At 39.6% G+C, this 23,627-nt stretch overlaps 1 protein-coding gene across 2 annotated transcripts in view; it reads right to left on the bottom strand.

Moving 5' to 3' along the window:
* Positions 1-23,627, bottom strand: part of mical1 (microtubule associated monooxygenase, calponin and LIM domain containing 1) — a 56,387-nt gene that overhangs the window by 27,065 nt on the left and 5,695 nt on the right. For both annotated transcript variants that reach the window (XM_041799779.1, XM_041799780.1), the window contains 12 exons: positions 22,776-23,085; positions 19,083-19,290; positions 16,509-16,616; positions 16,256-16,351; positions 15,903-16,058; positions 11,887-11,987; positions 11,380-11,637; positions 8,452-8,567; positions 5,197-5,323; positions 4,939-5,017; positions 4,582-4,729; positions 4,076-4,266 (listed from right to left, as the gene is read on the bottom strand). In XM_041799779.1, the coding sequence (XP_041655713.1) occupies positions 4,076-4,266; positions 4,582-4,729; positions 4,939-5,017; positions 5,197-5,323; positions 8,452-8,567; positions 11,380-11,637; positions 11,887-11,987; positions 15,903-16,058; positions 16,256-16,351; positions 16,509-16,616; positions 19,083-19,290; positions 22,776-23,033 (1,846 nt within the window). In that variant the 5' untranslated portion in view covers positions 23,034-23,085. The remainder of the gene's footprint in view (positions 1-4,075; positions 4,267-4,581; positions 4,730-4,938; positions 5,018-5,196; positions 5,324-8,451; positions 8,568-11,379; positions 11,638-11,886; positions 11,988-15,902; positions 16,059-16,255; positions 16,352-16,508; positions 16,617-19,082; positions 19,291-22,775; positions 23,086-23,627) is intronic.

The following is a 23,627-nucleotide window of genomic DNA, read 5'->3' as shown; positions in this document are numbered from 1 at the left end:
TAAAGTGAAATCCAGAATTTGTGTCAAAACACATTAGATATGTTGGAATATGGTTGCTGTAAATATGCGAAAACAATGAGATCTACATGTGACTGAATTTTGGATTTAGACCATAGGAACGTTTTTCACTTCTTTCCTGGCTGGGTTTAATTTGGGAGGGGCAAATATGTGTGCTGGTGATGTCACCAGCAATTCTTGCAATCTTGATCATTTTGGGGTTGATTTGGTAAAGATGTAAGGATTTAAAAAACAAAAGATACCCCAAAAATCAGGACATTTATTTTCTCCTCTCATTTTCTGAATATAGTCATCTTTCAAGGGAGGTTTGGAGGGCCTGATATGGCCCCCGGACTGCCAACTGATGCTCACTGCTATAGATCATTAAAAAAGTAGAAATTGTGTCATTTGAAACCACATTGTGTCAATAAAGAACCTAAATATTGAAGGATTTGACAGCCCTGGCTACAAACTCAAAGAAAGATCAACTGAGAGAAGAGAAGGTCAAATGGTCTGAATTGCACAAACACATGGCAACATTCCTGCACTAAATGTTGCCAATGTATTCATGCAATCAAGTGTGTTACTTTCCCCTTTTTCTGCATGTAACAGACAAAAAAATGATGCATGCATCTCTGTGAAATGCTTGAGAAATATCAGTGTTTGCCAGCCTGTGAATTTAAATGGACCACAGCTGCTTTCTCTCTTCCTCTCATGCTAGCTTTGGGTAAAAACTGACTGAAATAAGCGTTCTTACAAAGCTTTGGTACCTTTTGATGCTATTGTTCAATTAAATCAGAAAAATGTGTCTTTTTAGACCTTATGGTGTCAAAAAAGCATCAGAAAATGGAGCATTTTGCCAACTGAAGCTGCAGTCTGAAAGAGAGAATAGCAGAGGGCAGAGACGATAATGGTTGGAACTGCACAAAAACATGGAAGCATTCCTGTGCTAAATGCCAGAGTATTTTTTGCAAGTGTCATCTTCTCTTTCTTTGTTTGTAGCGGACATTAACATAACTTTTGCATTTTTATGAAACATCAAAATCACATGAGAAATGTCAGGGTTTGCCCACCTGGACCACAGCTGCCCTCTCTCTCCTACTCCTGACACCTTAGGGTAAAATCTGCCTGAAGATCAACGCTTTTATAAAGGTTTCATACTTTTTTGATAAAAACATCACTTACAAAAGACAGGTTGTGCTGTTTTAAACCAATAAAGTATCAAAGTCTTGAATATTTTGACAACCTTTGCTGCAAACTGAAAGAAAGATTGAATGTTCCTGCTGGCCTACTTGCAGCTGGGCTACAGTGGCTTAAAATATTCTCTTTGTTCCTTTTTTTACTATCTTCAAGGTATGCCCTTTTATGCTGAATTCTCTGTCAGGAATATAAATAGTCCCTCTTTACTTGTATTTTCTGTAACGCCACAGCAGCAGCAGCAGCTGAATTTAACTTGTCAATCCTCATAAAAACTCCTGAGCCACACTCTGACTAACACTCCCACTCTTTCATCATACAGAGAAGGTAACCGGAGACTGACAGCTCCCCTCCTGCCTGCACATCAGTCAGCGGATCCCAAGCAGAGGAAAGCAGCATCACAGACGGAGAGAGAGAGAGCGTACATCATCACACCCACTTCAGCTCATTCATTGCCTCCAAACGCTGAGCTTTACATTCAAACTCCTCCTGCTGCAAACACTGTAAAAATACCTCTGCTGCAGAGAGCCGGGAGAAAATCCTCCTCCAGAGCAGGAATAGTAGATCCCCTCCTAGACAGCCCAGATAAGCCCGCTCCACACCGTGCCTGTTTGCTCTGCCTGCTGGCTTAGTGCAGGAGAGCAGCAGCACCAGTACAGGCTGGCTCTGAGCACAGCACTAGCCACTTAAGCCCAATGAATTCTGGGTAATCAGCTCTTAAAGAGACAGCGACGATTTGATCACTTCTCAACACCAAACACAATCAGTGGGAGGACACCTGACCCTTTTAAGGTGATGCTAATGCTGAGCCGTGTCTTAGCAACAGAGTTATGTAACACTGATGCTGCTGTCACTATTAGCAGGAATTCATCAAAAGGTAAACAGCATTAGACAGACAAATCAATAAAAATGATTTGGGATTGATTACAAGGTGCTTCTTTGGCCTTTAAAGTTGGCTTTATGATTTTCCTTCAAGATTTTCAAAAATATGTAATAATTAGACACAGATTTTTTCCCTGAAGTAAATTAAAGTAAGAAATTAAAAGAAATTTGTCCAGGTGTTTTGGAGTGAAAAAGGAAAATTGCGGTACTCCTATTAGAGCTGAACTATATAAAAAAGTGACAATATTTGAGACGTTTTTGTATTTCTAAAAATTATGAACCCTTTGGGCCAAAAATGACCTGAACAAATCTTCAATGAAATTTCATCATTTTGAAAAATTTCTGACTTGGCAAAGAAGTTACACTTTCTGTAAATTTGTGCTGCTTTTTCAACTGACATTAGTATCTCTTGGCAAAAACTCACATCCACAAATATTTATAAACTTAAGAATTAATGATAAATATAACCATAATGATAAAAAAACTTAAAAAACAACCAAATGTGGTAAGTTGTAATGAAAAAGGAGCAGTTTTCAGTGATTCATTGTAGTATTTCTTCATACCAAATATATTTGGGGTTTCAAATTCAATGAATTTGCTTCCTTTTAGGGTGAAACAGGTCATTTTTGACCATTAGGATAAGAAAAGAATACAGAATTTTGAGATTAGACAAAAAAACAAACAAAAAAAAAACAACCAAACAAACAGGAAGTTATTCTAAATTAATACTGCGAGTTTTTGGAGGCATAAATATGGACACCTGAATCATACAGCTATATCTACATTATTTTTAGCTAAAGTTCTGTTTTTTTTTTAATTGCAAAATAGAAGGAAAAAAGTCTAATGTGCAGATTTTTTTAGTGTTTTGCTTTCTGGTGTGAATGAACTAAAATTAAAGATCCTAATCAACATCAGATACAACTATTTGCAAACCAAGCCTTTTTTGAACTCTATTTATCGTTGGAACATCTTCTTTTGCCTTTCTATTTGTCTTTACTAAAAATAATTTTAAATTCAGATTAAAATCCTTAAAGTTAGGTCGTGAGACAGCCTAAAATGAACATGATTTATTATAACTTTCTTTTAATGCAGAGCCAATTTTCGCTGTTTTGTTAAAAAACAAACCAAAAAAAAACAAAAAAAAAACAATGGGTATTTGTTTATTCCTTATCAGTGTATTCGCTGTATTTTTCTCTGATTATATCCCAAATAAAAAATAAATAAATAAAAAAAAGGAACAAAAAAGATTAAAGACTAAAATGAAAAAGTTGTATTAGTCTAACTTAAAAAAAGACATTTAATCCCTTGTAATGAAGAAATTTGCTTCAAGTTCTGGCATTTTAGTCTCAGACTAAGTATATGACCCACTTTCAATGGCTTGACTTTAAGCTCGTTTTAAGAATTCTAGTCAAGCACATTTTGCTTATGTTACTGGCACATTTTCTGCTTGAAAAAACACAATTTCACTACAAAAACTACCCTGTCAGTCTGGCTTTTCATTACATTTTATATCCTCCTGTTAACTCTGTTTGAATGATTTGTGTTATTTTATTCTGTTTTAATTGAAAGATATTTTTGTGGATGGGGTTGCATTTATGGCTGAAGAGAGAGAGGAAACAGAGGGAGAAAGAGTGTGGAGGACAGCAACCCTGCACATGAGTGCCTGCTCCACCAACCAGGCCAAACCAGCACCCTGGACTATCTTATAATACAGAGGGATCACCAGAGAGTGGAAGCACACGCTGGTATGTGCATTGCATACAAATGGGTAAGGTAAATATACATATTTATGTGTGTAATCAAAGCTCTCTGCATGTTTAAGTGTAAAAATGGAAGTATTCTTCAGGCACCAAGCAGTTAATGATTACATCGGTCTATGCATACACATTATCATGTATAAAAGCCTGGAAAAGACCTGATGTTAATGTATTGGTTGCCTATATTTGCATCATTGCTTCTTTTTTTATTTTAAAAAGAAGAATAAAATTCCCAACCTTACCCTTTCTCTTCACAGTGAAGGCCTTCTGCACCTGTGTGAGGTAGAGCACCATGGATAGCTTGTCTATCTGTCCGCTGTTTGCTAAATCTCCAGCGGACATGACGGGAGGAATGCCGAGCTCTTTCTCCAGGATGCTGAAGGCCAGCTGGTTGTTGTGAACAGCGTTGGACTCATCCAGAGAAGACATGTCACTGTGGAGGAAACATTTGGGATTACTCAACAGAATGAATCATAAAGGCTCTTTAACAGCAAAAATGCTAATTAGATTAATCCTGGTTGTCTGTTTGGCTGCTGCAAGATAAAATTTGTTGGGGAAAATGGTTTATCATAATATTTTTGTCCTGGTTTCCACAGTATCTATCAGAATTTACCATTATCTAATATCTTGTTTAGTCCCCTTTACTGATATTTTTCAGCTTGTTATTTTGTGGCACAGCTATGACTCTCTACATACTTACAGGGTTCTAAGAAATAAAAAAGGAGCTGATTTCTGGTGGGCCACTTACATGAGGTGAGGTCTAAAGTGATGGATCAGGGCACACAGAGCAAGTCCAGACCTCCAGGACTGAGTGAAATTTGTCACGTTCACGTTCTCATAACCCGCCGTGTGTTTCTGGCACCATTTTAACAACTCTTCAAAACCGCTGACTGAATCTGACAGGAAAAACAGAACAACTATTGTGGTTTCCTGCTTATAAAAAAAGACTTCTCTGATAATAAAGAGAATGGGTTGTTTTGTTATGATCTGTCAACATCTGTTAACACAAAGCCACAAGGTACTCCCCACTTAGCTTAACACGGCTGAATAGATGAGAAAGAATAAGAAGGGCCACCATAGTTCCTGCACAAAAAAGACATCTGACCTTGACGCATGGGAGCCAAGCCGCTCTTCTGTTTCTTGATCGAGGGATTGAATTTGTCGGCGTCATAAAGGTGCTGCACCTACATGCAAGGACAGGTAGGTTAGCCACACTCATGGAATAAATAAGACTTGTTTTAGCTCAGAGTCTGTCAAAAATGGTATATAATCCAACATGATAAACATCACAGTGTCCTTGTCTTTAAATCAGATGACTCTGGTTTAATCTTTTGTTATATAAATAGAGGATAAAGTTGCTAACCTGGTTGCTGTGGATGGCAGACAGGTTGACACTGGTGTAGCGTGTTTTGGGGTTGATGCTGTACTGAGAGTAGTTCTTGCTTGTGTTTTCTGGTGTGGTTTGAGATAGGATCTGGTAGATGCTTTCTCTGCAAATTCAAAAAGAAACAGTTATTTAGAGCAAGTTATGTTCTGTAAACAGGGGTGGAAAGTAACTAATTACATTTCAAAGTACTGTAAACTACTGTAAGAGTAGTTTTTTGGGGGGGTACTTTAAGTATATTTTGAAATCAGTAATTTTATTTCTACTTAAGAGTAACTGTCCTTCTAGTTGAGTACAATACTCCTGTACTTTTCCACCTGTTGACTGGACAGTAGCACACAGAGAGAGAATGATTCGACATTACACTCTAAAACAGCTGATGACTGCTGGGGTTCTTTTGCTCATGTTTCTAGTGGATTGTTGTTAATGTGAGACATGTTTGCACCATGGGTGAAGTTATCAACTGGGATAACTTCACTCATGGTGCATACCCCCCACAGTGCGCAGCCCTGATCAGCAGGAAGAGATCACGGGAGAACTGTGAGTTCATGCAAGAATAGTATGTCAGTAGCGGACTATTTTACCTTTTGGGGTTAATTTATCATCCTTTCCGGCGTAAGTCCATGACATCATTGCTTCCGCCATTGGGTGAGTATATTAGGAAGTTAAAATGTTAATGTTTGCTTAAAGGATTTGTGGTTTTATGTAAAATTCTGTGGCTAAATGTCCTCAAAGGTTAACTTTTCCTCATCAATGGCGCCGTTGTAGATCTGTGACTCACTGACCTCTAGGTGACCCTTTGCTCTCGCTCCAGGATGAGACTTAATGTTGATATAGTGATGATTTGCGATCAGGAGTCCATGTATTGTGTTGTAAAGAATCGGATATTTTACGCTGTGACTTCCTGTTTGGAGTGTTCTGATTGCTGGGAATTGATGCGGTTTAGCAATGGCTGATGTTAAAAATAGACCTGCTGCTGGACTGGAGTGCGGGCAGTGGAAATGCTCTGGTAGACTAGAGAGGGAGAGATGTGCTCCGCAGTACCATTCGCCAGAGGATCACGCACGGTTGCTGTATGTGGAAACTGGAGGTTAGGGTACCTGGACTCTAGGTTGGGAACCACTGTCCCATGATATGTTCAAATGTCACATAAAAAAAGGAAAATTTAGTTTTTGACAAGAAACTTCAATAAATGAAGTTATGAATTTGAGGACTGTGTTTGCATTTGAGGGACAGACGTAACAGACTAAATCATTACTTCATCGCTCAATATTTATAACTTCTGCTGTAAATATCTGCCCACATTTTGTCTTCCAAACTATAGAAAGGTATCAATAGTGGGATCAATAAGGACTTGGGTCAATAAGGAGTATTGATAAAAATTAACGATCCCCATCCCTAATCCTCACCTGTCCCCGCACTCATACATCAGCCAAATCTTACCCTAAGAATCTTTTAATAATGTTAACATTTTGGGGCAAATTGCAGGTGACTGGTGATTGTTTGATTCTCATTACATGAAAGTCATGGCGACCAGTTTTAAACTATGCCACCACACATTTTTCCACAATCTGAGATGTTTTGCTATTCAGGAAATCCACATACAAACTGACGACTTCCTCCATGTCAAATATTTTTCACTCTCTCTCCAGCTCCATCAAGGCCATCCATTTAAAAACGTGTTTTCTAAAATCAAGAGTTTAAAGGTGGTAAACATTTAAGGATTGGGCAAATACAGCAGTGCACAATGTTCAAGGTCCTATAAAATAAACCCACAGTGTTTGAGGCCCTGTTCTTATATTTTCTATGTTTGAGAGTGACCCTTAGAAAACCTTTAATGCTGGAGCAGAATGAATGGTTGGTTGGCTTATATTTTGTATTTTCTACTTTTCCATGTCTTATTTGCTTAATAATGCTTTTAATGCTGCTTTTGTTACAGCGTGAAGCACCTTGAGTCACTCTTTGTGTGAATAATGCTCTATAAATAAACATGCCTCTCCTTTATTTTCTTGGTGTTTAAATCTCATTTAAAAGGCAAAGCAAGTTTATTTATAAAGCTCATTTCACACAAAAGCACCTCACTGTGCCGTACACAAATCAAAGAAACATCCAGAAGAAGATAAAAGAAACATGACTGAACCAAGAAAAATTTCAATATTAAAATGTGGCTGAAACACTGAGTGTGGTTGTGACAACACTAGATTTTAAAGCTTTGGTAATATACTTAAAAATGAAGGTTTAAAGGGTTAAATCACAGTAAATGGCAGTCCTTTGCACCATACTATATATAAAATAGGGCAGGGGTTCCCAAACTTTTCACCCCAAAAGTATGAAGACCGGGGACCCCCACTAGCCCGAAGATTGGTTGTGGCATAGTGAACACAGCCACGCGCATTCAAGAATTGTCATGTGCAGGTTTTTTCAATGCTAAGAACAAAAATTATGCAAGGGAGTTAAAAAATACCATACAGTGAAAAAAGTAGGTTTTATCGCTAATTTTGCTCAAATCCTGAAAACAGGTATCAAATAAATAAAAAGTGTAGTTTGAAGTTTGCGACTGTACTTAAGCATTTGCAATAAACACATTACAAATTCTTAAACTATTACAGTAAATAATAAATACATATTTAATGGGAACAAGCAACAGTGCTCCATTCACTTTGTGTATGTTACTGTGCATTATGTACATTTCTGCACTGTAGAATATGGCCCTAACTGTTTAGCAAAAGCTTATACAGATTTTTTTTAAATTAGTATATATTTATTGTACTTTCTAGCCCTGTAACAATATTGATTGTTTTAATTGCACATCATATTTTTAAATAATATGCATATCTAAATTAAAGACCGTCTTAGAAAATAAAAAATGTAATTATGATTGTATGATTCAAATGCTAATTGCCGTTATTTGACCCTGCATAAACACTCCCCCTATTTGAAATCACTTCCCTTTTTTTGTGTTGCAATACATGCAAAAAGAAAAATGTTGCAATGCAAATGAGTTCCAGTATTGCTTGCTCTAGTTTGAAGTTTGTATTTCAGAAAAGGCAAGTGAAATTTATTGTTTTTTTAAAAAACTAAACAACTAAAATAATCAAACTGTCCACAGCAGGCTGTGAAGAAACACAATGTAGTTGCAACATGAACTCCAGGGTGTGACGGGATTATGCTGATGATGCAAAGATTGAATGTTTTGTCTTTTGTGTGTTTAGCATTTTTGTTAATCAGTCTCACCGCTCAGCCAGGACCTTGAGATGTGGGACCCCCATGCCCCAGCTCCTCACCATCCACGCCGTGTCGAAAGCAGCCAAAAACCCTCGAGCGATCCCCGTACCCAAAGGCCAGAAAGGCTGCACACAACAGAGAAGAAGAGATGGAGTCACTGCAGCACATTAAGACTGTCGCACAATTATCAGGAAATGGAGCAGAAACGTTTTATCCAGTGAGTGAGTAGCACATTAAGAGGCAGATTAAAATTTATGGGACCTAAAAACACACAGCTGCACAGCAACTCCACACACTGACTGCTCAGATATCCAAACAGACACAATCTCATGTAAACAAAGAGTAAGAGTCCACAGCTGGCATCAATGGGAGCCTGCAGTCAGACACAGTAAGGCTGTAAGCTAAATCCATGATCACTACAACATTGCTAACAATGATGGTGGCAATAATGATATCATAATAGGATGCGTTCACCATCTAGATTTGACATGTTAGCAGCTAACAGCACTAGACAAAGTACAGCAGAGGCAGTATTGGAGAAATAAAAATCTAGGGGTTATTATTCACTTAAAAGTACCGACATTCTCAGAATAAAAGCAAGCGCTAAAAGAGCAATCCCCTGATTGTCTGGTAGCCTTGTAGAGAGCAACACAACATCTGTTTCAGGTTTTTAATACATCTTATTCCTTACTAAAAAGCTCATACACAGTAGAAATTCACTCTTCATGGCTGGTAGAGCCCAATAATAAAAATCTGAGCATGTTTTCGGTGACAACATGCACTTGTTTGTAGATGTCCTTTAACTGGATAACCACAAGGATTATTCTGTCACTATTAAAGCTCATTTTGCAGCTGCAGGCTGAAGAGGCCTACTGCAGAAACTTATACCTTTAGTAATTGAGGAGCAAACATGTATAAAATAAGGGCCCAGGATTAGAAATACCACAATTATCAAGGTAAAAAACAGCACCAAAAACAGCATCTTTTACTCATGCTATCTTCTCTGTGACAAGGCCTAATTAAAGAGGCATGTGCAAATAATATTCAGTCAATGAAAACACCCCAACAAAGTTTTCCTGCTCTATACATCTGACTATGGAGAGAAACTAAAGGCTGGCTCAGACTACACGATTTCAAGAAACAATTATAGATATGGACTTGGTCTCCTTCAGATAAAACTCAACAGAAATAAAATAAATTAAAATGTACACATTAGTTCCTCAGATAGAGAAAAACTCTTGTAAATGATGATGCAAAGATAAGGAGCACATGCTCTCCTGTTGGTAGGTGTCAGGATTTACGTCATTGGCGTCAGGTCAGGGAGTCAAACTAGACGACGATGTAAGAAAATTTCTGACATGCTTGTCTTGTCAAGTTGTGGTCGTCTCAGATGCGTCGTTAATTATGTCCCACTACAAGACTGTTTGTCTTGACGCTCACAATCAGGCCCAAGTTTTGAAGATGAGCTGCGACGTTGCAGTTGGGCCAAAATGTGGCTGAATTTGTGTAGTCTAAACCGGCCCTCAGTGCACTTTTACTCCATAGAGAGCTGATGTCTTATATTGCAGGAGTTTTGTCAACATAAAGATTTTGAGTTCATGGAGGAAAGAAACTTTTTTAGTTTGTTGTGAGGCCAGCCTAGAAAATAGATAATTCAAATGATCTAAAATCGTAATAAAACATATGAATGGTTCATACAAAAGTCTTTTGGTAATACCATTTGATGATGATGATGAAAACATTTCAAATTGATGTGTATTTTTGATAGCAATATGTCACTTTTTTCTTGGGGGTGGTGGGGGGCCACAGCTCTTCTTCGATATGTGAAGGGGGGGCTCAATGGAAAAAAGGTTGGGAACCACTGTCCTAAATCAAAGCACATTGATTATATTCTAAACCCAACATTTTTTTTCAAAAGCTGCAGGAAAAATTGCTGGGAAACTAATAAGGTTGCAATTTCAATTCCAGTCTTTGAGTCTTCTGCACAATGGAAATTTTGTACCTGATATTACTTATATGAACACTGCGCAGCTACCTCTCAGCAAATGGTATTTTTTCACGTTAGCTATTAGTGCTGGTGTTTGTGAATTTGTTGATTTTTGCAATAAGGTATATTGGCATAGAAAGGGGCCCAATTTTTCCCCTAATGTATAATAATGTTTGTATAATCGCTTATTTCAGTACACCCATACAGCACCAGCATATAGACGCTGTTTGCTCTGCAGCACAGTTAGGGGTACAATGAACCATTTGTGTGAATTTTAGAGAATTATACGTAACATTTTTCCCTTATTAGCAAAGGTTAAAGGGGTGAGAAAAATCATGCAATCCTGTTGTGAATCCTGCCCAGAGTCATTTGATTAGACAGGTTAAAAATAGGACCCCGGGGTGCAGGTGGCCAAGTGGTTTAAGGCATGCCTCATGTATGCAGTCAGCCTGGGTTCATATCCGGCCTGTGGCACCTTCCCTCATGTCTCTCCCTATTTTCAATCCTGTCCACTGTCCTCCTCTGTCAATAAAGGCATAAAATGCCCAAAAATAAATCTTAAAAAATAAATGAATAAATAAATAAAATAGGACCCTCTAGTGATACTGCACTGAAACTTATGGCCATGAAAGGGGCCAAAGATTTATGGTAACATGTTTTGCCACTCAATTCAGGAGTTATTAGGGGATTTTATCCAAAAGGAAAATGGTGATGAAGCACTCATCTCTGGCTTTCCAAGGCTAGTGTGGCTAATCATGTAATTGAGGTATTTATGCACCAGATTGTCAAAATCAAAAAGACAGAAAGGCCACAATTGATTTTTACAAGGCTTTCCACAACACTTAACTTTAGCCTATTCATTTTGAATGACTTTTTCAGAGTATTTTAAATTAACACACTTTGGGCCAAATTAAGTGCCTCCGTCAAACACCAGCAGCCTTACTATTTACCTCCACAAGGCAATCTCCCACCAGACCCATCAGCAGCTTCTTCCCCCTCCTCTCCCTGACCAGAGAGGCATTCTCAGCTCGGTGCATGCAGGTGAAGTCGAACATGGCCACGTCTGGCTGACCTGAGGGGTTTTTAGCGAATTCAAGGTCAGGCAGCTTGCCACCTGTGGAGAAAACGGCAGCGTCGTGTGCATATCGACACAAAGCCTCGAAATCCACATTAGCAGGAGCCAGCAGCTCGTCTGCATCACTGAAATCCTGCAGAGACAGAGCAAGAGGAGTGATGTGATGAGTCATGGCACTTTTTCTGACTGAGAGTGACACTTCTTTTACTTGAGTTGACTGCAGGAGCTAAGAGGCCAGGCTGAAGAGAAAGAGGAGGTGACTGACAGCACCTGCATGCCGGTTTCATCCATCTGCTTTGTTTCTTTTCTTTATCTGGCCGGCGATACAGCCACTGCCAATAAGAATCACACTTTTTCTTTGTAATGAATGTGTTGTTCCCACCTGTTTAATGACCCCCTTCTTCAGCAAGCTCTTCTTCTTGGCAGTCATGACAAAGTAGTGGGTGTCATCCTTATAGTAGACAATATTCTCCAGATCGATACCTGGAGAAGAAGATGGAGAGAGAACAGAGAGAGAAGAGTGCAGTGTAAGAGAATGAGGGAATCAGGAAGGCTGCAATCAATCATTTTTTATTTAGGAGTGATTTTTCACTCCCAATCATTAACTTGTATGCTAATGCTTTTCAAATAGAGTGTGGGTGAGCATACAGAGTCACACAGAGGCCGGAGGTTGGGTGCAATTAAGTGATTCACACAATTCATGTGACGTTTGAGTCAAAACCAAGGTGAGGTAAATGCAGAGGAGGTCAGAGAAGAAAGACTGTCTTCATTATAGCTAATACTGTCACAGAAAATTAAGTCAGCACCAGAACAATGCAGATTTTTTCACACTTCAACCTGACAGTGTGAACATTCAACGAATGCCCTCAGGGGTTTCATTCAGCAAAGCACAACAGGAGAGCAATAAAATGAAAATAAATGTGCTCATGTTCTTATTAGAAATGTTACGCTTCTGTGACTCCATTTCATCATTCATGCTCTCTCCCCGAGTGTGATATACTGTGTGTTAATCTGAAGCAACTGACTTCCTCTTTAATTTTTCAACAGTAAACTGAAATAGAGCAAACAGCTGCTTCACTACAAAACAAGATGTCTTCTTTCATGCGCTCCGATTCATGTCTATCAAACAGCAACAACCAGAGCTCTGAAATAAAACTAAGTAACTTAAAGCTGGCCTTTGTGGTCCAGTGTAAAAGATCCCACTTTACAGCAGAATTGAACATACTTACAACCTGGCAGAAAAAATGTTTTTCTTTGCTTTACCAAATTTTCAACTTGTACGCTTTTGTTGTAAAGTGATAAAACGTCTTATAAGTCCACAATGGTATTTACTCACAGAATATATTGTTTTACAGCTTGGTCACACCCTGAAATAGACAAATAATCAAAATTTTGGACCTTGGGCCACAGATAGCGGTTAGGCTACACCCGATGTACTCAGGTGGCCCAGGTTCAAGTCTGGCCTCATTCTACCCTCTCTCATCCCTGTTTCTGGCTCTATGCACCTTTCCCTCTCTCTAATATAGGCAAAAAGCCCCCAAATAAATCATTTTTTAAAAAGACCTGACGCTCAATGGACAGGTACATCTTGCAGTAGGTTTTTAGGCTTGTCTGGCTCGAGCATCATGCTGGTGTATCTTTGAAGACAGCAGCGTCACCTGTAGCCTAAACGTACAAGCAGAAGAAACACAGACTTTTCCTGCACAGTTCTCTGCTGACGGTGATTTCAGACATACTTTAAAGGGGACATATTTTACCCTTTTAAGACAAGTTTATTTTGCTCTCAGGAGCTCAGGACGAGCTGTTTCTGTTTCTGTGTCTGTGGCTTTAAATGTTACTGACATGTCTGACCACACCCCTCTCAGGAAAAGGATGAGGCACTCCTGATGTTATAATGTTACAGACACTTTTATCCAAAGTTATGGACCTGACTGGGAATTGAACCATCAGCCTCCCAGACCAAAGTCAGCAGGGTAACCCAGTGATATCCAGCACCTCAGCTGGCAATAGAGAGGAACATCAGGAGGGGAGGGCGGAACTTTCTTCCAAGCGGGAGGGCTGACCAAACCTGAGGGCAGTGCCAACTCCCCACATGACATCATGAGGGGAAAATCTGAGAACGGCTTTTTTTAGCACACATTTTCTGAAAGATGGAGAGAGAGGGGGGGAAGAGAATGGATTTTTCTGGTACTTGAGGAGATTGTGGACAGGCCAAGGGCACATGTTTATGTTAGAAAAACCTGAAAAAGTGATTTTTGCATAAATAGTCCCCTTTAATTTGTCACAAAAACAAGATAACTTACAGTTTTGGTTTTTATCCAACAACAAAGAGGTAGCAGCAGGACATGTGACTAACAAGGCAAGTCCTGCAATGTCACTATTGCAAATGCATGCATTGCCATTACAGTTGCAAAAAAGATAAACTGTTCAGCCCTACAGAAAACCTTTCACATTCATGATTGAAGTTTACCTGCAAGTAGAACAGTTAACAACTATAACAGTTCTCAAAATTCATGGGTGAATGTCCCGTTTAAAATTTTAAACAGGCTTGCACTTGATTTTGTTCTGAAATTGCACAAAAATAAGATTAAGATCACAAACTAGGGGGGTCTGTAACTTACCCTGATGTAGACCTGAAATTAGTCAAAAGGTGGTGACTGTTTCAGGTACGCATTCAAATAACAAATATGCCTATCTTAAATGCAAACTGTTTTCCGGGTTTGCCGGTGTGCAGGTAGGTGCAAGGTGTCACCTCAGCTGAATTCAGACTCTGAACTTAACCCATGGTCTATGTTTGGCCTTTTTAGGAGTTTATGTAAGCAAATAAATGACAGATATTACAGTTTAGTGCAGTTTATTAAACCAAAAGACCATCCAAGAAGCCTGTGCTCCAGTTTGCTGGTGGGTGAAATTTAAACACAAATGAACTTTTATGTGAACGCTAATTGGCAGATATTGATGTTTGGCTTAGAAAGCGTTTGTCACACATTGATTTATGTGCGGCAGCAGGAGTCAGAGCTGGTTCTGGTATGTTTTTAGCAGAAAGAGAGCAGGCTGAGTGATGGAAAGACTTAGTATTTGAAGCTACCTGTTCACTTATTTTGTGCTCTTCCACTGATAGAGGCAACTAATGAGCAAGTTTTCTAGAATCTTGGGTTATAATACCTATTAAAATAAAAGGGAAAAAACAGCTAATTGTAACTTGACTAACTTAATCACAGAAGTCAGCTGTCAGTTTGGACAACTGCAAATTTCCCCAGCGATGTTCTAAAAATGACCCAATGCATTGTAAAAATTTTGTACTAATTATGGTTTAAGCTTTGATAAATTTGTGTTTGCAAGCCTTAATATTGACATCCTCTGCTCTGAAGATGCATACATTAAACCAGGGCTCATCAACTACATTTGCACAGGCTTTTCTTTGCAGACACTGCATGGGGACAGATTTTCTGGGGATGACAGAGATTTTAGCATGGACATAACCTCTAGGCTTCCAGGTGAATTTCTGGAAAACCCTATAAAAGTCATTCTAGATAAAACGGTTTCAGTCTTAATGTTTGGGGCCTTTAATAAAGCTGTAGGGATTCATAGATAGAAGATAGTCATTACAATATACATATTATATATTATATATTTCCCCAAAATAATCCTCTTGGGACAGGATGGGGAAGCTCTGGGGGCTTGATGTGGCCCTTGGGAAGAACGTTGATGACCAATGCAATGCAATAATAAATTGCAAACTACATTGTTCATATCAAAATAGTATTGTGCAGAACTTTTAAGTGTGTTTAGGCCAAAACTCGAAAAGGTGAGTAAGCCTGCCTGAAGGTAACATCAGATGGGAAGGAGGATTGACACAACCCCAGTAATGCTCTGGATGTCCTCACAATATAACCAGGGGCATAGGAAAATAGGTTGGAGTAAAGGGGGGATGTGGTGAGAGAGCATGGCCTAGGGTACTGTCTGGGCAGGTAGAAGGGTTGCCACGAGCCCCTAGTCGTGCTGTGGATGTCTGAAGGGCCTGAAAATCGCTGGCAGTCACCGGGCATATAACCAAAGGTGAAAAAACAAGGACATAAGAAATACTGTCAAGCTTGACCTTGGCTTCCAAGTGACAAACATGTGTCCACATGTGCTGAGCTTGACTCTAGCCTTCCCACCCTACATGCCTAAAACTAAATCTCTTTGTAATTGGGAGGTTTCTAGGGGTCAGCCTTTCTTAGAAACACATACGGGGGCTCCAAAGGAAGCTCTAGTTGGCATCTTGTAACCTCTGACTCCAGTAAAGTAGACACATTGGCGGCCAAAATGCAGAACTCACTGCTCAGAATAGTTAAGAAACCACTGGGTGAGGTCACAGTGGTTATTTCCATTATTTACACTGACTATGACTCCCACCTGTCTGAGTGAGAAGGTCTTGGAAGAACTTCTGATTATAGATTCGAGCTACCCCACTTATCTCTGGAACCTGGGCCTCTGCAGTCGTGTTTCTGTTGACGAAGTTTGTTGTGATGCCGATGGCCAGTTTTCCCCTCAGCTCTTTGTGCTTAAAACCTGGAAGTTTAGGAAAGAAGAAGACAGAAAATAGTGCTGCTAAAAACCCACAGTTTAAATTCTGGCTACTGTTAGAGGAAGTTCTGGTTATGTGTAAGGGCTGGGTCTTGCATAACTCCATGTACGCAGATATTCATGCCCAATATCACAACAGTTGTATGAGAAGTGATTCAGCAGTACATGTTTGTTTGTCTCACCATCAGGGACAAACCTGCCTCCTCCAGCAGAGATGAAGACGTCAAACTGGAAGTTTGCAGCGGGATGAGACCCGGGCTGCAGCTTTGCCATCCACCCTGTCAGAGACACATCAAAATTTCATGTGTACAACTATGCCTCCTCTGCAGGTTTCATAACAACTTCACTGCTTTGCATACTTTTTCTGAAATATTATCAGTATACAAAACAACAGGTGATAATGATGATAAATGGCAGGTTGGGAAATGGAAATACCGTTGTCTCCTGAGGGTTCAATCAAGCCCTGAAACTCCACTCCGGTATAAACCTCCACCCCGAGGAGGAGTGACACTTTCAATAGAATGAGCTGCAGCTGACGGATGCCTGAAAAAAACATTTATATTTCATTGGTAGAGTGCGTGTTAGATAACAAAGATAAGAGATCTACAGCCAGTCATGCACAAAGGAAGTTTAAGTGAGTATGCTCAAGTTCATTGTTTTTTAACAACAGTTATAGTGAACTGGTTATGAAATGCTGGGGTCTTAGTCTCCCTCCAACAATGCCTATACAAAATGAATTAAGTACAGGGAAGTGTCTAAGGCAATATCTGAGACAAATTTTGCTTGGGTGCTCTCTGTAGCTCATTGACTTTGTTCTGAGTCAGACGATAAAATGATGCATGGCTGCATTTTCCTCTGTGTTCCTCTGCAACATCCTAAAGCGGGTCAAAGGTCGCACCAATGACAGGATGTCCTTGCATCATTGCATCACAGACTACCTCACTATGATTGAAAACAAATGCTACGTGAAACCTTCTAGTCACACTCTGCATTCAAGATACAAGTACCTTTCTTTAAAATAGTAGGATGGGTACATTTATGAAAAGTTTGACACCACTCACAAAAATATAGAAACTCACTGCATGAAGGAGAAAGGCTTTCAAAGCTATTGCAAACTATTCTAAAAAAAACCTGACAAATGTTTACGTTATGATTTAAATAAGGGTCAATGTCTGACGAGGTGTCCATTTATGAGGGATGAATGGACGATGCGAGGGCCTGAACCGTCCTCAGACGAACACCTCGAAGGGTATTTACCCGCTTATACCATGGTCACTTTCCAAAGTAAAGAATGATAAAACCACTAATTTATCATTTCATATGTTTTGTGATCAAAATATAAAGTTTTAATCAAGCAGCAATTTCTTTTCCCTAACGCCTGAGGGCTTGCCTAATAACTGGAACAGTCATTCCAATCCCATAACATTCTTAGGGAATGTAAACATAGTTTAGTACTCCAGTAAATAAGACAGGCCATAGATGCAAAGTCACAACGGAACAAAAAAACTTGTCCAGCACACTGTCTTAACCTCCTAAGGCCCTGTGTACACATATGAAGATATCATCTTCTGGCTTTCCTACAACAAAATTTATACTATTTGAATTTTTGAGAAAAATGTCTGGATCGACCATTGAACTTTAAGTAAATCCCTCAAATGCTTTCAGACTTTTTGTTGATATTTTGAGGATTACATCTTGGAATTTTTTAAGAATTTTCATAGAAATTTTGGTTTATTTTTGCATATAAAAGAGAGTTTCATTAGAATTTCTTTTTTTTTTCGCTGTGAAATTTGGAGGATTTATATGATTTTTTTCTGGTTTGGGGGATGATTTTGAATTTGAAGTCATTTTGTGTGCATTTTGGTAAAGCATTTGAGACTTTAGAAGAATTTCTTCTGATGTTTTCTTAAAAAAATGCTTTAGGCTTTGTGGGTATGCTTACGGAAACTTGGAAAATTTATTGTGAGTAAAACTTTATTGTGCACATCAGAAACTATCTCATGAGCATAAAAAAGTTTTGCATGCACACCAAAAGCTTTATTTTTTCTGCAACCGTACATCAACCCCTACCATTATTAGTTACCTTTTTCATGAAAAAATTTTTACTGAAAAAACCTCCCTAGGCTACTCACTTTTGTGGCCACAAGAAAAAGGAGAAGCTCCATGAAGAATCAGCACTGTTTCTGTTTCTACCTTACCTGTCCCTGCTGTTGGCAGGTTGGCACATCACTGTGTGTGAGTGGAGGGTAAACACAGCTGTGTCTGTGTGTGCATGTACCTAGATTATTGAACTCATCAGATGGCAGAGAGGACAGTATTACCTGTGGAATTATCCTGATTATGTTGGCTTTTAAATTAAAAGGAACAAGAACAACAACATGAAATATAAGTTTAAAAGCTTCTGTTGCAGAGTTTTGCAGCCACTCCAATGAGACTGTATTATTCACAACCTTTATGAAATACTGTATGCTTCTGCCCAGTTTGTTGTCAGTTTGTTTGGATATTAAAGTGCTGTTAAAGTTTTTACATCTGTTAGTGATGCTATAAAGACAGTCCACACCTTCAAAGGCAGATATACAGTCAGCTACATGCCTTTTTTTGAACCGACAAGTGGAACGAGCAGGTTTTTGGTAACAGAAAAGTTTTCTGCCATGCTACTTTCTTAGCAGAAATCGCAGTAATGAAGGGAGTTACTTGTCTCAGTATATATATATAACATCTTAATTTTGAAATTAATGCTACTCAAAACTGGTCAGTGGAGAGACTCTGACAGCAGGATGGAAAAGTAGAGACCAGCTTGTTCACAGTGGCAGTTCTAGTGACAGGAGGGATAAATTCCCCTGGTTCAACAAGCTGGATAACATTCAGGAAACTAAACGAGTTGTTGAACCAGTCAGCCGTCGAGTCCTGTGATGCTCTGCTGATAAAGCTCGATCAGGTTTCACATGCCGAAATTAAAAAAGGTATAAGCCAAAAAAAGGAGATTTTTTGTGGTTTACTTTCACTTACTGATGTGATCCAGAGACCCACTGCAGAATTTGCCGTAGAACTTCTTCGCTCCGAGCCCGCGGAGGTCGACGATGGTATAGGGCCACAGGTGGAGGACATTGTTTCTGGAGAAACAGTCTCTCTTCTCTATCACCACCACCTGAGCCCCCAGCAGGGACAGCTCGATGGCAGTCCTCAGCCCACATGGTCCAGCACCCAACACCAGACACTAGAGCCAGAGAGAGGAAAGCGGAAATCAGACCATCAAAGTAATAAAGGAGTAGAAAGAAACGTTTCTCCTCTGTCATACACAGGCTTAAATACAGACCATGCACCAACAGGATCCTGTGGACATGCATTGATGGAGAGATGTCAGAGTGAGAGGCTATACATGAAATGATAGGCTAAAACTGCAGGTAGTAAAATAGTCAAAGAATTGAAGGACAAATTTAACAAACTACACAAAAATGCACATCTTATTAGATAAGGAACAGAAGAAAGGAAATACATACTAGAGATTGATAGCATAATATTTCTCTAATCCTATCAAAAATTTAGATTTTAATTTAAAATAATGTAGATATATATTGTCATTTTTGGGGGCAATTGCATTATTCAGATAAGAGAAGTTATTGTTTTCTGTAGTTGAAATATGTGCCAAACTCACTCTCTTATGCTCAGAAGCTCAACCAACAGTGCAAGGAAAGTTAAAAAGACACTTTGTCAAAGGTTCTGGAGAAAATTTAATTAAGTAACATGATAAAATTGGTACAACAACATTGCATTATTGATTGCATAGGCTATCGGCTAAGAAATGCTTCTTTATTTTGTTATATATTCAATCGTAGCCATAATGAAGGCATAGACTGTATAAATTATAGATGCAGTATCAGTGACGTCCCTTGGCAGTTTCTGTAGGGCGTTCTGAAACCCAGCAGTGGCAGTAATATTGAAAATACTGACTCAACATAACTTTTGGTTTGACTTTAAGGATGTAAAGCAAGGCGTTTACTCTCCTAGCAAATAGTTACAATGCACCTGCTTCCTCTGAGATCAGTCACACTCTGGATGTAACTCTTATCCTTAATAGAAATGAAAAACATTAGACTTTTTAAAAAGTTCATCCTCATGTATGGTGTCTGCAGAGAATAACACAATCTACTAAGACCAAATTCATGATCTGAAACAGACTCTATGTCTATTTCTGTTGTAAAAAGGGTATTTTCATATGGTTTCTGCAGTGGTTCTCCAGTGGATGATGATGGAGGTTTTTGCACGTAAGAATTGAATTCATTTTTCGACACCAGAGACTGCTGATTAGAAGGAAGGGGGAATTTAGGATTGAAAGGGCAAAGTAATTCAATGCATGTGCAAACTCATAGCTTGCTGACAAATTTGAATTAATCTCCTTTATGTATATCAAAATACTTTATTAGTAAATGAGCAGAGAGGCGCATAAGCCAGCAAATCTTGTTCTAAAAATGTACCGTGCATTGACATGTTGCTTCATAAGGACAGCACCTCTCTGTCTCCTTATGTTGAAAAAATTCAACCAAAATATCTCATCAACTGGCCCACATTACCCTGATAATCTAGAATGAGGCAAGCACAGATTAGAGCTGGCTGGCTGAAGAGCTGTGAAATGCCAAGCCTTGTCAGCTAACTGAAAAATGCCAAAGGTTGGTCTAGACCACAGCAGAATCGATTCTTGTGTTGGTTTAAAGCTGAAACTTTCTGTTACAGTTAAGTTTAGTTTCTTTATTCGCACATTATGAAGCAAACTAAACAATACAGGACAGCAAAAGGTGCAACTGGAAGGTTTTATGACTGCTTTGTTAGTTATTATTGATTGGTTTTCTCTTGCCTTTCCTGTTCCACTCTGATAATTTAGTTAGAAACAATGAAAGAAGCTAAATTTGTCAACAGAGCTGTAAACCATGACTTACATCCAGTCTTTTTTTTCATCTCAAATTACCAATTAAAAAGAAAAATAAAACTCAGAATGGTGAAGAGTTGGAGATCAATCACCACTATAATCATCCCAACAGAATCCAGATTTGAGAAAAAAAATATTTGACATGTAATTCAACACAGTTTGACACATTCCCCGTGCACGTTGGCCTCTACTGCCCCTTATTTCTGATTCTGTTTCTGATTTTCATGGACAGAATCTTGAGGTACAGTCGGGGGGAGAAGGGTTTCCTTAAGGACCTCAGGATTTCCCCTCTGCTTTTTGCCGATGATGTGGTTCTGTTGGCTTCCATATCGGGGACCTCCAGAAGGATCTTGACGCACAGTCAGAGGGAAGGAGGGTGCCCGGTTTGGGGACCTCAAAATTTCATCTCTGCTTTTTGCAGATGATTTGGTTCTGTTGGGTTTTTCTGTCAGGAACCTCCAGCAGACATTGGGGTGGTTTGTCGCTGAGTACAAAGCAGTCAGGTTGAGGGTCAGCACCAACACCAAGTCCAAGGCCAAGGTTCTCTGCTGGAAAACAGTGTATTGTTCCCTTCGGGAGGGGACTGAATCCTCGCTTTAAGCTCAGGAGTTCAAGTATCCCAGGGTCTTGTTAAAGAGTGAGGGTAGAATGGATTGTGAGACTGACAGACGGATTGGTGCAGCGTTGGCAGTACTGTGACTGTATTGGACAGTTGTGGTGAAGAGACAGCTGAACCAGAAGGCAAAGCTTTCAATTTACTGGTCTACGTACATGGTCTACCCTCATATATGTTCATGAACTCTGGGTAATGACAAAGAATGAGGTTGCAAGTTCAAGCGGTCAAAATGAGATTCCTCAAGAGGGTGGCTGGGCCTTAGAGATAGAGTGAGGATCCGGATAGAGCTCAAAGGAGGGTCGATGCTCTTTTGCATTGAAAGGAACCAGTTGAGATGGCCCGGGCATCTGATTAGGATGTCTCCTAGACACCTCCCTGTGGAGGTCTTCCGGGCACGTCCAACTGGGAGACCCTGGGGTAGACCTAGGACTTGCTGGAGTGATCATATCTCATCTGGCCTGGGAACGCCTCAGAATCCCCCAGAAAGATATGGAAAATGTCGCTAGGAAGACAGACATCTGGGTTGACTTGCTTTGCCTACTGCCATTGTGACCAGGCCTCTGGATCAGTGGAAGAAGATGGACGAATGGATGGATTTAGCACATGTATCATGGAGGAGGCAGGGTTTTTGACTTACAATGCAGTCAGTCAGCAGGGAAAGTTCTCAATAATCTGGACTCATTCCTAGGCAACTGTTGGCTCCGTCCATCTTAATATATAGTCAACAGCAGTGGTTTAAAACTGTTAAGTAGGAATTTTATCATGATATTTGCTCATAAGCACAAATATAATTTTGTCAGCCTCAGGGCAGCCAAAGCCTCACAAACCTTGAGATCTTTGGCTCCGCCCATATCGGGGCCCCAACCCCAGGTTTGGACACAAGGGTCTATGGTACAGGCTCCAACAAAAGTTACATCATCACGTTCTCAAGTCCTCTTGTAGAGAAAGAAAAACACAGTGGTGCCAAAACGATCATTCCCTCAAAATTTCACACATCTAGCAACTGTAATATCTGCAAAATGAATCACACAATGATTTTTTTTCCTTTGGCAAACAGCCCTGTTATTAGTGTGAAACACTTTCAACTGAAAAAGCTTAAATATTTAACCTTCAAATGTCTTTAGGTTAAAAGGATAAGAGGAGAATGATAGGTTGTTAGTACCTTGTTTTTGGTGCATGCTTTCCCTTGCTGGTAATCCGGGTGAGATGCTCTTTTGTCCAGCTTTGTCCATAGCGCTTTGGCCTTCCAGTAATTCAGTCTTTCCTTTAACGTAGCATAGAAGCTCCTGAAATCTTTCGGGTTTATATCCAGCTGTTTGCAGAGCTGGGCAAAGTGCTGCTTCACATCCTTACAAGTCTGGGCCTGGATGAAGAGGTCAAAAGTGGCGTGTGATGGGCTGACCAGGTCTTGGCTCGCCATACTGGAGGATGACGGAGGAGCCGGCCTTCTGGTTTCTGGTTTTTCTGGTTAACTGTGAAAGAGGAGGTTATATCATGGTGTTAGAGCTTCCTACCTGGAAATAACTGGGCCCAGAGGAGAGGCTTACTGTAAATGATCAAAGGTTTTAGCCCTTGACGTCCAGGTTTATAGAGGTGGTCTCCTACCCTCTGTGCCAGACAAACTCTCCTCTTTATGTTCTGTTAATTATAGTCCATGTTTATTTATCACCTGGGAAGCTGAGTCATTACTAACTTCCTCAACTGCTGCTATCTTCTTTCTTTTTCTCTGCACCACAGCCCGCCCACAGCTGATGTGTCACTCTCATGCTGCCTCAGGTCCTGTACTTGTCATGAGTTTCAGTATGTAAGAGCACACACTAAAATGGAAACATGCAGCAGACACACAGAGAGGGGGTTTCCAACTTTTTCCATGTGTTTAGGCTGGAATAATGACCATGTATCACCTCAAGTAAACAAGAATAGGGTTGGGTGATACGGTGGGATAATGACAGCAGATACCATAAGAATGTTCAGCTTTATTGATAAGTTTTACTCTACGTATTAGGGGTGGGTC

The sequence above is a fragment of the Cheilinus undulatus genome, linkage group 11 (genome assembly GCF_018320785.1).
Source record: "Cheilinus undulatus linkage group 11, ASM1832078v1, whole genome shotgun sequence".
NCBI lineage: Eukaryota > Metazoa > Chordata > Actinopteri > Labriformes > Labridae > Cheilinus > Cheilinus undulatus.
Note: the sequence above shows the minus strand (reverse complement) of the source record. Positions and strands in the feature narration are given on the sequence as shown.